This window comes from Phoenix dactylifera, chromosome 14 (genome assembly GCF_009389715.1).
Source record: "Phoenix dactylifera cultivar Barhee BC4 chromosome 14, palm_55x_up_171113_PBpolish2nd_filt_p, whole genome shotgun sequence".
Taxonomy (NCBI): Eukaryota; Viridiplantae; Streptophyta; class Magnoliopsida; order Arecales; family Arecaceae; genus Phoenix; species Phoenix dactylifera.
Genome location: NC_052405.1, coordinates 24,024,702 through 24,039,276, shown reverse-complemented (window position 1 = coordinate 24,039,276; position 14,575 = coordinate 24,024,702). Strand labels below are relative to the sequence as shown.

Below are 14,575 nucleotides of genomic sequence, written 5' to 3'. Positions count from 1 at the left end.
ATAAGTACTTGAATACTCTTAGCATGGTGCGCAGAAACGCAGAAATCCACATTGCATGATTTATAAAGTGAATGAATAAAATAAACCTTAAAGAGTTTTTCCCGAGGAAAACCATCAGCAGCTTCCATAATTTTTAAAGGTAGAAAAGACATTTATCAGAACCAACACCTGAAAGGTTTAGAGCAGAAACAAGTAATGAAAACTGCTCTTTAGCATAATATGATCTGGAAAACAAATAATGCCTTCAACCAAGAAGCAAGGGATGATATACCTCCCATCCAGTTTCGCCCAGTTGATGACTGTGGAGGAATTGCCTTCAAGCCAAATCTTTGTGGCATAGAAAACAGATTGGACTAACTAATGGTATACTCAAGCCACATGAGTTTCACATAGGAATGGACTTCTTTGGCGAGGCATTTAAATAGCATTTATAACAAAATTTACACCCCTACGCTTTCAAAATAATATAGGTAAAATTGTGGACATGATCAGCCTAATTTGGGGTTGAAATGGCAGAGGTGGCATCAGCTGCAACTTGAACAATATTAGAGTCCTATGCCTTTGGACTTCCTCTAGGGTCTCGGTAATCAGCTTTAAGAACAAAAAATGACAACATGGTCTTCTTAATAAACTTTGAGAGATTCTCATCATGAGGAGCCGAAGTTTTAACAGTAAAGGAACATGAGCAACAAACAGTTCTTTGAACTTCTCCACAACTCAGAGCTGCCTCATAGTATATCAATCTATCAAGTGCAAATTTCCCTGGGCACTAAATCAGTTCCTCATTTGCTTTTCCCTAACTAAGATCAGCATCCTAAAAAATCTTTTTAGTTTTGTGAACCATATATTATACTCCACATGTACTAAATTCTAATTTATTTATAGGTTTTCTAAGTTAGGCATGTTCAATAATATCAGATATTGCTAGCATATACAGACCTTACTGAGGTTCAATCATGTGTCAAAGTTTTTATTCAATTATCCTGGTGTTATAAGCATTACTTCCATGTTCTTGGCAGAATTATTTAAGCTCCCAAAATATTTTGACACCTGGTAGCCATTGGTTAGGCATCTATATGTATCTCTCTCTTTGTATATTCTACATGCATATGGTTCTCTATTTGAACTTCAATTTGCCCAGGCACACTGAAAATAAAGCTCTATGCACATTGGGATTATAGAATCTCTTGCTGAAATAAGAACACCTAATTATAAAAGAGACTCAGGACAATATATAAACATATTCAAGTTCCTCCATGACCTCCCAGAATTGTCAGTCTAATCAGGCAAAATTGACTGAATGGAAACACATGACAACCATATTATTTATGCCTGTAGTTGAATCAATAGAAAGAGATGAAGACATACTATAACTTGTAAGAACTACTCCATCCACTCAACCAACATAAACAAAAGAATGTAAAAATAATAAGAATGCTGATATCAATTAGAGCATGTAAATGAAATTTGACAAAGTCTAGGTGAAGCCTTTATTTGATTTTTTATTACTCTCTGCTTGATTCTAGAAAAAACACATCAATTTCTTTCAAAAACATTTCTTGCTCTGTTTGAATTTCAGTATGATCATCCATAGGTGGGGACAGCATAAGGTGAATGAGCAGGCTGCACACTTTACCAATATCTTCAGGGATCGGAACTACCACATCACAATTCTCCTCCCTCAGTTGCCTTTTGGAACTGTCTTTGTACACTTGTTTTCTGCATACCTGCAATATCATAACAAAATAAATTTGGAACTATGATAGCAAGTTCATTTGCTTCCCATTTCATTAACCACTTCTTCCATCTTGTCGTATAACTAAGAATAAAGAGTAGAAGAATGGAGTAATTAGAATTTATTGAAATGTAGATCAAGACATGAGATTCCCTATAAGGCATTATACTGAAAAATGAATCCAATTGTTGTAACTGAATAAAATAGCTGGAAAGATGTCAATTTTATATTTGTGTGCCTTTTTGATCTTATTAGGGAAAAGATAGAAACCAAAAGTCAAGAAAATGTTAGATTTCAAACCTGGAACAAACGATGTAGAGCAGAAACTTGTTCTTTGTTCATATATTTCCTGGTCATTAGCTCCGTGAAGAGCTTAACCATCTCTGCAGTCACATTGCTGGCAGAAAGGTTGTCAACTATCCCGGAGATGCTTGAAGTATCAAACACAGATTTCATCCACCCAGGTACTTGGTCCAGTTTGAGCAATGCAACGGCTACATGAACTGCAGGCTTGTGCTGATTTGTGAAGGATGTTGATGCTAAACCAGGAGCGGCCAAAGACATTGCCAACTCCTCCATGACTAACCTACACCATTTGGAATCTTTGATTGCCCTCTTCTCCTGCAACCCAAACTTTTCCCACCCTAAAATCATGGAAAAACAGACACCACAATTTGTGGCTACTGATGTATCTCCATAGAAAAGTAAACCTTCTGTCACAGCCATCATGGATTCTAGGTACCTCAAAGAGCACCTTAGCTCATCATTTTTGCTATTCCTTTGATCTGAAATTCTGGTGAGCAACTCAACAAGACATTGTGAAGCAACCAACTTGACAAGAGAAGATCCAAAGTGTGTCAGCCTGCATAAGTCATGGCATCTGAGACAGAGTACCGACAATGTTTGGGCTTCATTGGATGACTGAAGGAAATCTTGCCAATCCATGGTTTCCTGTAAAGTAGCATGCAAGCTGAGAAGAAATATCGTTAGATGGGCTGGCAGCAGTCAACTTGAGGGGTAAATATAGAGCGACAGACCTTTTTAAGGAGAAAAAGTATAATAAAAGAACAAATAGCAAGGATTCTCCAATAGTTGTTTCTTCATCATAATCAACTAAGGCTGGTCCTTTGGCACAGGCTGTCCGTATTAGGCTCTCAGCCGCAGTAACCAAAGAATTGTTCAGCAATATGACTTTGGAAGCTTCTTTGAGCACTTGCTTGGTGGATTGGTGAAGAATGAGGCAAAAAATGCTTATCACTAGGTACTCTTCTTGGCCACATGACTGGGAAGCTAATTTAGTATTTAAATGTTCCAGCAACTGCACAGAACATAATGATACAATCAGCTAGGTGCTGTTACAAGTATGAACTCAGATGGACTCATTGCATTATTCTCTATTTCTTTTGCAGCCTCTGACAACTGCAGGATGTTGTGCAGACCAGAGGGAGTCCTCCGATAAAAGGTCTATATTCCAAATAGTTCTGTTTTCTGGCAACCATGATGTGTTTTAGTAATAAACTGAATATTAAACACTTCATGATTGATGATGGTAAAAGCTCCTAGCAATCCTATGGGTCTTGAGAGGACCAGAAGAAATTGCTTCGGTTAGAAGAACAGAATTACCTTTATTGTAAGTGCAAGCCACTCTTCATCATGCGTGAGTGTCCTGTAATCTGCTGAATAAAGAATATTGAAAATTAAAAGCAAGCAGTTTACAAAGATCTGTGGAGACTGTATTGAGTAGCAGAGACATTGTAGTGCATCTGCAATGCCATGCAAGCAGAATTGGCTGGCAGTGTCAGGAAATATGTTCAGAATTCCTGCCATGACATTCACCAAATTCATTATATCATCTTCTCTACCTTCTTTTATTGCCTTTCCAAGTAATGATACCAGCAGTAATCCAACATCATTATCTTCAGAAACAATGAGTTCTGCAATCATTTGCAGGTCCAGTGTCTGGGCATTGCTAGCATGCACATATATTTGGGTCTTGTTTGTGCTATAGAATTTACAGAAATTCAAGATCTGGTAAGACAAGGGTGTCATGATTTCTTTTTGTTGAAAAAGCCACTTTAATGCTGCTGGATGGATACCCATAGAGAGCAAATCCCACTCATTTTTGGCTATCAAATGAAATATAGCTTTCTCAGCTTCTGGACTGTATGTTGTCCTGTAGCCAATTGGAGCACCTCTGACAAGGCCATAGAGAAGCACCAGTTCAGTCAGCATCATGGAATCAGCAATTGCACATGAGAAGTTGTTGCTGTTAACTAGAATATATTGCTCCAATGAAGCCAACACTTGGTTCCCATCAATAAATCTGGAAAGATGAACTATCAGCTATGCAAAACTAATGAAGATGCTTAACACAGTGAAGCAAACTTATATTGATGATACACTACCTATCGCCATACAATGTGCTGACATATAACATTAGAAGAACTGCACGTTGACAGGAAGCCAAGTTTAAATCATGCGAGCTCCTTTGCCCAAGTAAATATATCAGCTCTAGAGGGTCTGACGGGAGATACACATAGGCATCTCTAATGGGTTGTCCAGAGTTGGTGCCCAGAAGTCTATCAACTACTGAACTAAACATCAAATATACTCTTAGTTTCATCTGCTCTGATGGAAACAAACCCAAGAATCCAAATAACAAACTAAACCAATTTGAACAAGCCAGTGTTTCCGCAAACTTCCTGGATTGAGATTCAGATCCTTTAAGCAAAATAAGATGAAAAGTTTCAAGAACTCCTAGTACTAGTTCCTCATCTTCCCCTTCATCAATGACCCTTCCAAGCCAAGGCATCAGATATGTTTCACATGATTCTATTATGCTGTTCTCCAGTTCCTTGCTGCCTGAGTTTGTAGCCAAACTTTCTTCACAACTGTATGCATGTACTTCTTTCAGAAGGTAGAGGGAATATAACAAAAGTTCGTTGGGATATTCTTGAGATGTAAGAGACAGCATCAAAGCATTTCTTGATGCCTCTTGGATTGCTGGTGTCAATTTCAGGACATGACAAGCAGATGGTGATTTAAGAATCTCCACGAATGTTGAACAGGCCAAGGTGAAGGTTTTGGGAAGCATACCCAGCTCCCCTCTGGTATGTCTTCTAAAAAATCCAGTCAAGATTAGAGCTGTTTCTTCTACTTGAGACATTGACATAATTCCTGGACAGTCTGAGATGCAAGTCGAAACAAGATTTAACACATGAGATTGAACTGGATGAAGAGGTATCTCTGTTGCATAGCGGAAAACAGAAAGCAGTGTAGGAAATCCTATCACGACTCGCTGTCTGAAGACTTCCTCTGCAGTTGCTAAAAGAGTTAGAACCTGGATGCACGAAATGACCAGGGGATCCTTGTTTCCTGCAGATCAGGATTACATAGAATGAGAAACCAGCTTTACAGATTGCAATGAGCTAGATACTCTTCATCTCTCTTTATGAAGTATATTTCCCACAGATACCAAAAATTTTGTTCTCGTTACCTGAATGTCTGAGTATTTCAAAAACATAATCTGCAATGTTTTCTTCAACAAGAGCTTGCATCTGTTTAGCACAGTTCAAACTCGAGGATAGGGAATGAAAGATCAAGTCCAAGGTGTTGATTTGCACTTGAGTGTCAGAAGAAAGAAGAGGACCTTTGATTGCATCAGCAAACAAGTTAATGAGAGGGATATGCAACACTGTGTCATCTGAATGCACAAAACTATCTCCTCTGATATTACTACCAGTTTGATCATTTGCAAATAAGTCCTCAAAGATGCCTCTTCTAGCTAACACTGTCAGCAATGCTGAGAGGTAAACATACAACATGTCAGATTTGATTATTTGAAAGCAACTTCATTTGCTCATACATTGCATGCAAGCATGATCTACAACAACCATGCCTAGCATGGAACATGTTGCTCGTGCGGATTTACGCATTAATGAAAAGAATTATCTATGGGGAAGTGCCAGTCTTTTACAGCATATTATCAAGGCTATGGTTTTATTGGGATGTGCCATCTTTCAACTGTAAATTTGAATGATTTAGGTTTGTCAATACCAACAATTTTCATTACTAGCCTCTAATTCCACACTGTCTTACTTATGAATTGCTGTCTCGATTTTTCAAATCTAAAGTCTTACAACTCTCTGATTATCACTCTCTCTAGACAATCATCAGTTTATATAATTTGGTTTCCCTGGGAAGTTTTTGTACTTATTTGTCAAAATCAAATTTTACACAGCTTGCGATCTAAATATCTAATCACCAGAACATCAAATTTTTAGACTTCAGATTCAACTGATTTTGGTAAATGCAAAATATTACAACTATAACTTCAGTGGATCCTAAAGTCTCAAAAATGCCATCTATTCCACATGATACTAGATGCAACTTGAGAGAAATCTCTCATCCAATGAAATAGCTTATGCAGTCTTGGTTTCCCTGGGAAGTTTTTGTACTTGTTTGTCAAAATCAAATTTTACACAGCTTGCGATCTAAATATCTAATCACCAGAACATCAAATTTTTAGACTTCAGATTCAACTGATTTTGGTAAATGCAAAATATTACAACTATAACTTCAGTGGATCCTAAAGTCTCAAAAAATGCCATCTATTCCACATGATACTAGATGCACCTTGAGAGAAATCTCTCATCCGATGAAATAGCTTATGCAGTCCATGCGGATTATAATGTCATTTTGCAATGAAGCATTTGTTTTTGCAGGAGTCAGGAATAGTTGACACTGACCGACACAGTTCAAGCGGACGTCATCATTTTGTGTCTTGAGCAGAACTTCAAGTGAAAGGCGCAGCAGCCTCTCTCCAGTTGATGACAGATCAGTGTCAACATGATCATTGTTATCTTCGTCCCAAGGTGTGGCTTGTAAAAGGGATAGCTTATACAGGACGAACATAATCTCACCACGAATATCTTCACTGTAGCAGGGAACAGGAGATGGTAGGTATGATGGTCTAATGGTGTAAGATAAAGTCTAGAATTTTGTCTTCACCTTGGAAGCTGAAGACCAATGACAAGGTTGGAGAAAAGGGCATCTTTATCTCTGATGTGGGATGCATGGTTATCATTCTGATGAGAATTCAATAGGATTCCAAAGCAATGCAGCTGTATCACAGGTTGAAAGCCATGCAAGCAGTGGATTAAGCAGCGAACACCTCAAACTTCAGAAGAAATGAATGCCAACTTTGTTCCAAGCCTCATTGTAAGGATGCAAAACATCAAAATCTAACCAGCAGACTGACAACACTCATGGTCCGTTTTTCAATCACTTATTCAAAGAAAATCGATATAGTCTCTTCGCTTGGAGTATATCCAATGCACCCAATTTTCAAACTTTTGGTTCCAGGAAAATCCATAGAAATGGCAAGGAAAATTAGTTTCTCTGGAAATCTAGAAATATGCTTTTCGACTTTGTCAGTTTTCTAATGAAACAAACAAAAGAAAAATAAATTTTTCAGGAAAAATAAGTTTTCCAAGCGGTTTTCTTCCAACCAAACATATCCTAACTCCTCCCATTTTGCTTTATCATAATAAGGGCCTGTTTGGATATCATGAAGCAATATTCTACAAGAATCTGGCGTGTTGGCCCTTCTAGCCCGCCAGCCTGCGAGCTTGTCAGAATGCATGAAGAGAAAAAGACTCATGGAGGTCCTGTTTTTTTATCCATATAGGATTTGGGCTGCAAGATCGCTGGATTAATAGGCTATACCCAACTAGATTGCCTGATCAATGAATCCAATAGGAAATCCAGTTCAATCCTGATAGACTTATAAACAGGCCCTAAAATAGAAATTAAACAGTGGATATCATCAAACTGCTATTCCATTATAACAGCCATGATATAACGGGAATAAGAGCTATTATTTGACAATGTTTGGTTTTGATCTGAACAAAACTGTATTTTTAAAATATAAATTTCTACGTGAGCTGGAGAATATAATTATTCATTTGGTGAACAAAGGCTTGAGTAGAAAAAAGCCATTATTGAAACAAAAAATAAAAACGTAGCCGCCATAAGTTCCCCAAAGTTTCCATTCCGGGTCCAAATATTCGAAAATTTAATCTTTCCCGCGATTTAAATGCCGGCAAAAAAGGCGGGAAAAAATAATACCGACAGATGAGGAGGGGAAACATTACCATATAAACCTGGCGTCGGCTCCACGCGAGTGCGCCGGAAGAGAGAAGATCGGCGATCTGGGCAATGAAATCGCCGGACACGGAGGCGGCGGCGGCGGTGGAGGCGGAGAATCCACCGCCGCAGCAGCGGTAGCAGAGATCGGAGACGAGGTCGATCAGCTGGTGGGCGAGGGGCTCGTCATCAGTGGCGGCGAGAGCTCGCACGAGCGGGGACACGAGCAGGTGGGGGTGGCACGTGTGGAGGGCGCGGAGGAAGGCGGGGCTCCGGATGGCGAGGGAGAGCTGGGAAAGGGCGTAGGAGACGTGGTGGGAGGGGGAGCAGGGATCAGACAGCAGCGCCGAGAAGCACGCGAGGCAAATGAACCCCCCCTCCGCCGTCGCCACAGCCAGCGACGACCGGTGGCCCTTCCCGCACGTTGGCGGCGCCGCCTCTTCGTCCTCCTCCTCTGCCGACGGTGGACGCGGTGGTGGCACCGGCGAGAGCTCCGCCGCTTCGAATTCCTCCTCCTCTTCTTCCACTCTTCTTCGCCTCATCGCTCGCTAGCTGGAATTTGAAATTTTTGAAAGAGTTCGACGGGTATATTTATGCAGGACGAGAGAGGAGTTCAGATGTTCCGCCGGAGTACGTTTACGTATAACGATGGCGACAGTGGATGCCAGTATCTGGGCCAAAAGTCAAAACCTTAGAAATGGATATCAGAAATATACCCAACGGTTCCAATAAATGAAAATTTCAACATGATAAATGATAAATGATAAATTTTATTCATATAATTCCGTTTATGTAGCGTAAAACTAGACAACGACCAATTACAGTAAATAATTCATAATGTTATATCCATCAAGATTTTGGCATATTGATTTTTCTTGGCGCTTTTAAGTATCAAATAATATTGAAAAATTAGAGTCATATTAGCTAATAATTTTGTAACAAGAAGATATTTAGTTATCAAATTTCTACTATCTACTACATTAAATATATAAGTTTTGAAATCAAGGATATTTCTCCTGTATTTCATATGTCATTTTTTGGCAATGAAAATATCCTTCCACTTTTCTACATTACCCATACTATTCAGCTATATATAAGAAAATTAAAATCTTTATTTTAGATAAATAAAAGTTTTATCTAATTAAAAATAGCAATAGTTTAACAAAAAATAAAACTATGATTGTCAACAAAGTAAGAAAGAAAATAAAAAGCTGGTTGCATATAAGAAAAAGTCATACCAAGTCAAATAAAAAAAATAACAAAACTACCAGCTATAAGGAAATAATAAAATACAACAAAAATTCCTTTTTGTAAGATCATACTGGAAACAAAATTTGAGTTAGTCATTCTCTCACCACCATTTTGTTAACTAGATAATTAAAAAAACTAAAATTATTATGCAAAATAATAAAGAAAATGTCTTAACAAAAAGTAAAGGAGTAAAAAAATACCAACTACAATTAGATAAGAAAATATTCAATTACATCATTTTCTGAGAATAGATAAATATATAAAAGTATACAAATCTATAAATAAATAAGGAAATATATAACTATTTTAATATTATTTTTCTTTATCTGTATTGTGATTTAAATTTTATTTATTTATTTTAGAAGCATTGTGCATGCTTGGTTTGTAGAAATAAGCCACATTAATGTTTTACATAAACAATCCCTTTTTTGGGGTAACCGGAGAGAGGCAAACCTGGTTATATTATTTACTTAGTAGTATTGTATAGAGAATGTATAGATCATGCACGAATGTGGGTTGGAGCACCCTTTATTATACTCTACGCAAGCATTCTTTTGGTTGACATACGCCACATTATCTGAAAAATCATTTACTTAAAAAAATTATATATATATATATATATTGCTTAGGCAAAAGAGGAAGGAACAAGCCCACCCCCACGTAACAGTTCTCACTGAGCCCTCACTCCGCTAGGAGAATATTCGATGCGAGCAGAAATGACGGTGTGTTGAGCACGCCGGCCGGTTTTACTCATACTCTTCCAACCCGTGGGCCCGACTCGTTACCCCTCTGAGCGTTAGCACGGTTACCCTCTGTATGAGTACGTCACACGTAGCACCACCGAGCCTACCAGCGGACCAATATTTGAAATAAATTACATAAAAAATAAATTTTATCATATTTGATGGATAGAAAAATTATCTTATTTTAAAAAATTACCGGTTGGAAATTTCTTATATTAAAACTATTGTTAATTTTCAGCAATATTTTTAAACAAATAATTCAAATAATATTTTTTTTTATTTCATTAATTTATTAGTCATTTATGGCCAACTTATATAAAGACTATCAATACATATCATTTTGGAAATTAAAATATATTTAGATAAATTAATAAATATTTTTTTATTATAAATTAAATTTTAGTCTTTTTATTTATTATTTATTAAATATATTTAAATACCATCACACCGTTAGTTGATTAATTTGAAAAAAATGAATCTTTAGATAGAAAAGTAGAAATTTGGATTTAGCAAAATCGTATATTAAGCTACCATATATTATATTTTGTAATAAAAAAGATGCACATATAGGTTTCAATAAAAAATAATGAGGCCATTTCTATTGAGCAATGACTGATTTTAGATTACTTTTACTTGATAATATGGTACGAAAAAGAGTATGCCACCTTCCAATGATATTTATTTTATCTTCTTTCTTAGTAAAATAGGCATAGGATCTATCATTTCTTTTATTCTCTTTTCGTACCATATATAGTAATCTGGTTTCGATAATTATTTTTTGTCACGCCCCGAATTCGGATCATGACACGGCTGTGTTATTGCCAAGTTAAGCATACAATAACACGCAGCCACTTTAAAACTTCAATTACTAAACAACTATATTCATGAAAGTCATTAAATTTAGGTATTAAAATCCATACAAAGCTTCTAAAAACAATATCAACATTTAACATTCGTCTTTCCCATAACCCTGGAGCATGTTACGCTCCTTGTTCCTAGCATCTCCTATTCATCTATAAAGACATAAATAAAATGGTGTGAGCTATAAAGCCCAGTAAGTAAACTTGCATAATCTTATCGGATCAAGCATAATATTCTTCATACTAGTGCATTATTTTAAGAAACTAAAGGTTGTCATAAAGTAAACACTTTATACAACATATAATCGAACCAGACTTAAAACTTGTCTTTATTCCATGCTTTGAAAGCCGTACTCATCATTATTCATGCTTTAAAATCTGCACTGTCATTATTCATGCTTTGAAATCTGTGCTTGTAATAAAGTAAACATTTCATATAATCCAACTAGTCATAAAACCATGCAAGTCCATTTATGCAACTTCATAAATATGATTATGCATCATAAAACTTTTGCCATTTATGCATCATAAAACTTTTGCCATTTATGCATCATAAAACTTTTGCCATTTATGCAACATAAAACTTTTGCCATTTTTATGCAACATAAAACTTTTGCCATTTATGCAACATAAAACTTTTGCCATTTATTCCATACTTTGAAATTCATACTCTCAGATGGTAGTGTAGCTATGGCCGCTCTTATTCCCACGGCAAGGCCTTTACCACTGCAGGGTCATCTTCCAGTTACTATTACCCACTGGCGGGGGTCGTAAAGCCAAGTTACTTTTACCCACTGGCGGGGGTCATATGCCTAGTTACTGTTACCCACTGGCGGGGGTCATACATAGCGATCTGAGAGTTCTTAAAACATATCATGCTTTTCATAAATCTTTTCTCATAGATCCATTGGAAAGTGAATAATGGCATCATGCTAATAAAACTCATGATCATGCTGAAAACTTTATTTTTCCATGCATCTTTCTATATCATCATAATCATGTGTACATAATATAATAATAATAATAATGATGGATGCTATGTATCCAAAATCATGTAATCATTTGCTAACACATGCTTGATCCTAATTTTGTGAAAACATAAATAATCATATACAATTTCATAATCGAGTAATCACAAGTATTTGATGAAATATAAGATTATATCAGGTACTTTTTCCACAATTCTTATACATAATTCCAATTGCATAAATAATACTTTTTCATCTTATAAAACGTGATACATGATCCATAATAAGATTAAGACAGGTTACTTACCTTAATTTGCTCACCAAATGCCAATTCTCCAATACCTAACAAGATCATTAAATTACATGTCACTTGCATATTTAATTTCTATTTATTTATAATCTTAAAGTCATTTACAGCCCATCCATAGGGCTCAATTTCATTTTCGGGTCCATAGCCTAATTCAATTTCTGGTTCAGGCCCATGGCCCAATTCAATTTCTGGTTCTGGTCTAATTTAGCTTCTGGTTCAGATCTGATTCAGCTTCTGGTTCAGATCTGATCCAGCTTCTGGTGCAGGTTTGAACCAATTCCACTTCTGGTTTAACCAAATTGCCCTCTGGTTCAGGTCTAGGCCCATTTGCATTCAGGCCCGATGTTTAATTGGGTTCTGAATAAGGCCCTTGGCCTGATTTAATTACTGGGCCCACTTGTATTCAGGCCAAAAAACACTATTGGTTAATTTATAATTATACCTTATCAGTTCTAATTAATTTAAAGAGAACCTAGCCTCAAACTATATTCAATATAGTCCCTATATTAAAATTCGAGCTTTTCAGGCCCAGTTAGTTTTGGTTTTAAGAACACTGGGCTCGGACCAGGGCCCAGCCCGGCTTCAGGCTTCTAAATCCAAATCTATTTGAAGCCCACCCCGGAATTAGGCCCATTGCGGCCCACCACATTTTTTTTATTTATTTTTCTTTCTTCTTTTCTTTTCTTTCTTTTCTTCTTTTCCTTTCTTTTCCTTTTTCTTTCTTTTTCTTCTCTTCCCGAACCTTCCTTTCCTCCTCTTTCTTCTTCCCTCCCCGAGCTCCTCTTCCTCTTCTCCTCTTCTCCCATGAAACTGGGAGACGAGCTCGAGAGGCGCTTGGGAGGAGGCCGGCCCGAGGCCGGTGACGCTACGGCCAACCGGCGGCAGCTACGGCGGCCGTGGCCCCTCCTGCAGTGGCCGCGGCCCAAATGGCCGCTCTCCTCCTCCTCCGGTGGAAGAGATGGGGTGCGGCACCCATCGAGGAGCAGCGAGGCCCAGCCGAAGCCAGGGGTGCTCGCATGGTGCACGGCCGACGTCTGTGGTCGGCCGGATAGCGTCCGCAGTGCATTGAGCCGGCGGCACCCATGGTCAACAGGGAAATCTCCCTTCGGCCGTCTTCTCCGATCCCCTCCAGCGAAGATCACACCGGTTCCACCCCTGGGAACCAGATCTGTCCGAGCCGAGGGCCCTTCCGTGCATCAAAGGTAGGTTGATTTCTTTACATCTTTAGATCTAGGGTTTTAATCAAGGGAAGAAGATCTGTGCTCGAATGGAGGGAGGAGATCTACAGCATGAGCCGGCCATAATCTCAGTCAATCGAATCGGAGTTGGCTCAAGGCCATCCCCAGGTTAGATCTTCCCCCTTCCTTCTTCCTCTGTTAATTACCTCCTAGCCAGATTGGATCTAGGCTAACAACAGTTAAATCACGAATGGAAGGAGGCAACGGTTTTACCTATCTCTAGGGAGCGGTGAAGCTTTTCCTGCGCGCTACTATGTTAGCTCCGGCGATGCAGTGTGGTGATGAGCTCCCTCCTCCTCCGGCGCCACCACTCATGCTTCAGTTCTTTGTAGCAGAAGAAAGAGGGAGTGAGGGCGGTGAGAGGGTGATCTACTGAGTCCCTCGCTGAGGAATCCCTGAGCTTTTATAGCCCTTGGTCGGAAGAGAGGAGGGTGGTGGTGGTGATCGTGGCTGTCAGGTGGTTGTAACCGCCTCAGCTGGTGATCAGGGACTCCAGATGGGCCGGCCACGTTAGGCTTGGCCCATTAGCCCACTATATATGGGCTGGTTTTCACATTTTTCATACTAGATTGTCCCCAACTGAACTTGTTTGCTGATTTCAGTGTGTACTTTTCACACAATTAGAATTTTTTTTATCCACCATGGCCCCAGCCAAAACCGAGCGCCAATATTTGAACAGTCTAAAATACAAGTTATTTGGTCAATGTGGTAACCTGACTTGAGATTTATTTCTCCAATACTATATGATTCGAAATTTTGGTTATTAAAATATTGAGTGTCATAACAATGATGTTATAATGGAATCAATAGATAAAATAATGCACTCGTATCCCAATAATATTCATTCTACTAATTATTTTTTTAATTCGGCACCAACATTTTTGGAGGGAAAGAGAGGTTCAAAATTCAAATTTTAAATAATTAACTAATTAAAGAATATAATACACATACAAATAATGGAATACAAGTCGGCCTCAATTGATCTTGAATTTTTGTGACGGTAGCTTCCTTCTTTTTTTTTTTTTTTTTTTTTGGTCAAATAAAGAAGGAAAAGAGGAGAACTTCACCCGCGTAGCAGCCTCCACTGGGCCCCTCTTCTACGAGAAAATATTCGATGCAGGCCACAAGTTTTCATGTACCCTCCTCGACCTATGGGCTTCCTCCACTGGGATCAACACCCATATGTGAGTACGTCATCTCAGCGCCACCTCGGTACTGGCAAACCAGATAGTGACTCCACCGGGTGAACCAAGCAGGGCATCCGGTCCCTACATTTAGTCAATGCCCGTGCGTTTCGAACTTGAGCTACTCCGATGGAATCAA

General features: G+C 38.3%; 1 protein-coding gene across 1 annotated transcript; it reads right to left on the bottom strand.

Moving 5' to 3' along the window:
- Positions 1-1,302: 1,302 nt before the first annotated feature.
- LOC113460951 (protein PUTATIVE RECOMBINATION INITIATION DEFECT 1) lies at positions 1,303-8,431 on the bottom strand. The gene is made up of 9 exons (XM_039133904.1): positions 7,891-8,431; positions 6,746-6,858; positions 6,484-6,671; positions 5,232-5,537; positions 4,141-5,110; positions 3,359-4,058; positions 2,773-3,053; positions 2,036-2,705; positions 1,303-1,727 (listed from the first exon to the last, which is right to left on the bottom strand). Exons 1-9 carry the CDS (start codon positions 8,422-8,424, stop codon positions 1,506-1,508), a joined length of 3,984 nt encoding a protein of 1,327 aa, XP_038989832.1. The 5' UTR covers positions 8,425-8,431; the 3' UTR covers positions 1,303-1,505.
- Between the last annotated feature and the right edge of the window lie 6,144 nt (positions 8,432-14,575).

Coding starts and splice junctions, on each gene's coding strand:
- LOC113460951 (XM_039133904.1), bottom strand. CDS start 8,424: ATGAGGCGAAGAAGAGTGGAAGAAGAGGAGGAGGAATTCGAAGCGGCG. Junction 5,538..6,483: donor CGTCCGCTTGAACTGTGTCG/GTCAGTGTCAAC, acceptor TTTACCTCTCAG/CATTGCTGACAGTGTTAGCT. Junction 2,706..2,772: donor TACTTTTTCTCCTTAAAAAG/GTCTGTCGCTCT, acceptor ATTTCTTCTCAG/CTTGCATGCTACTTTACAGG.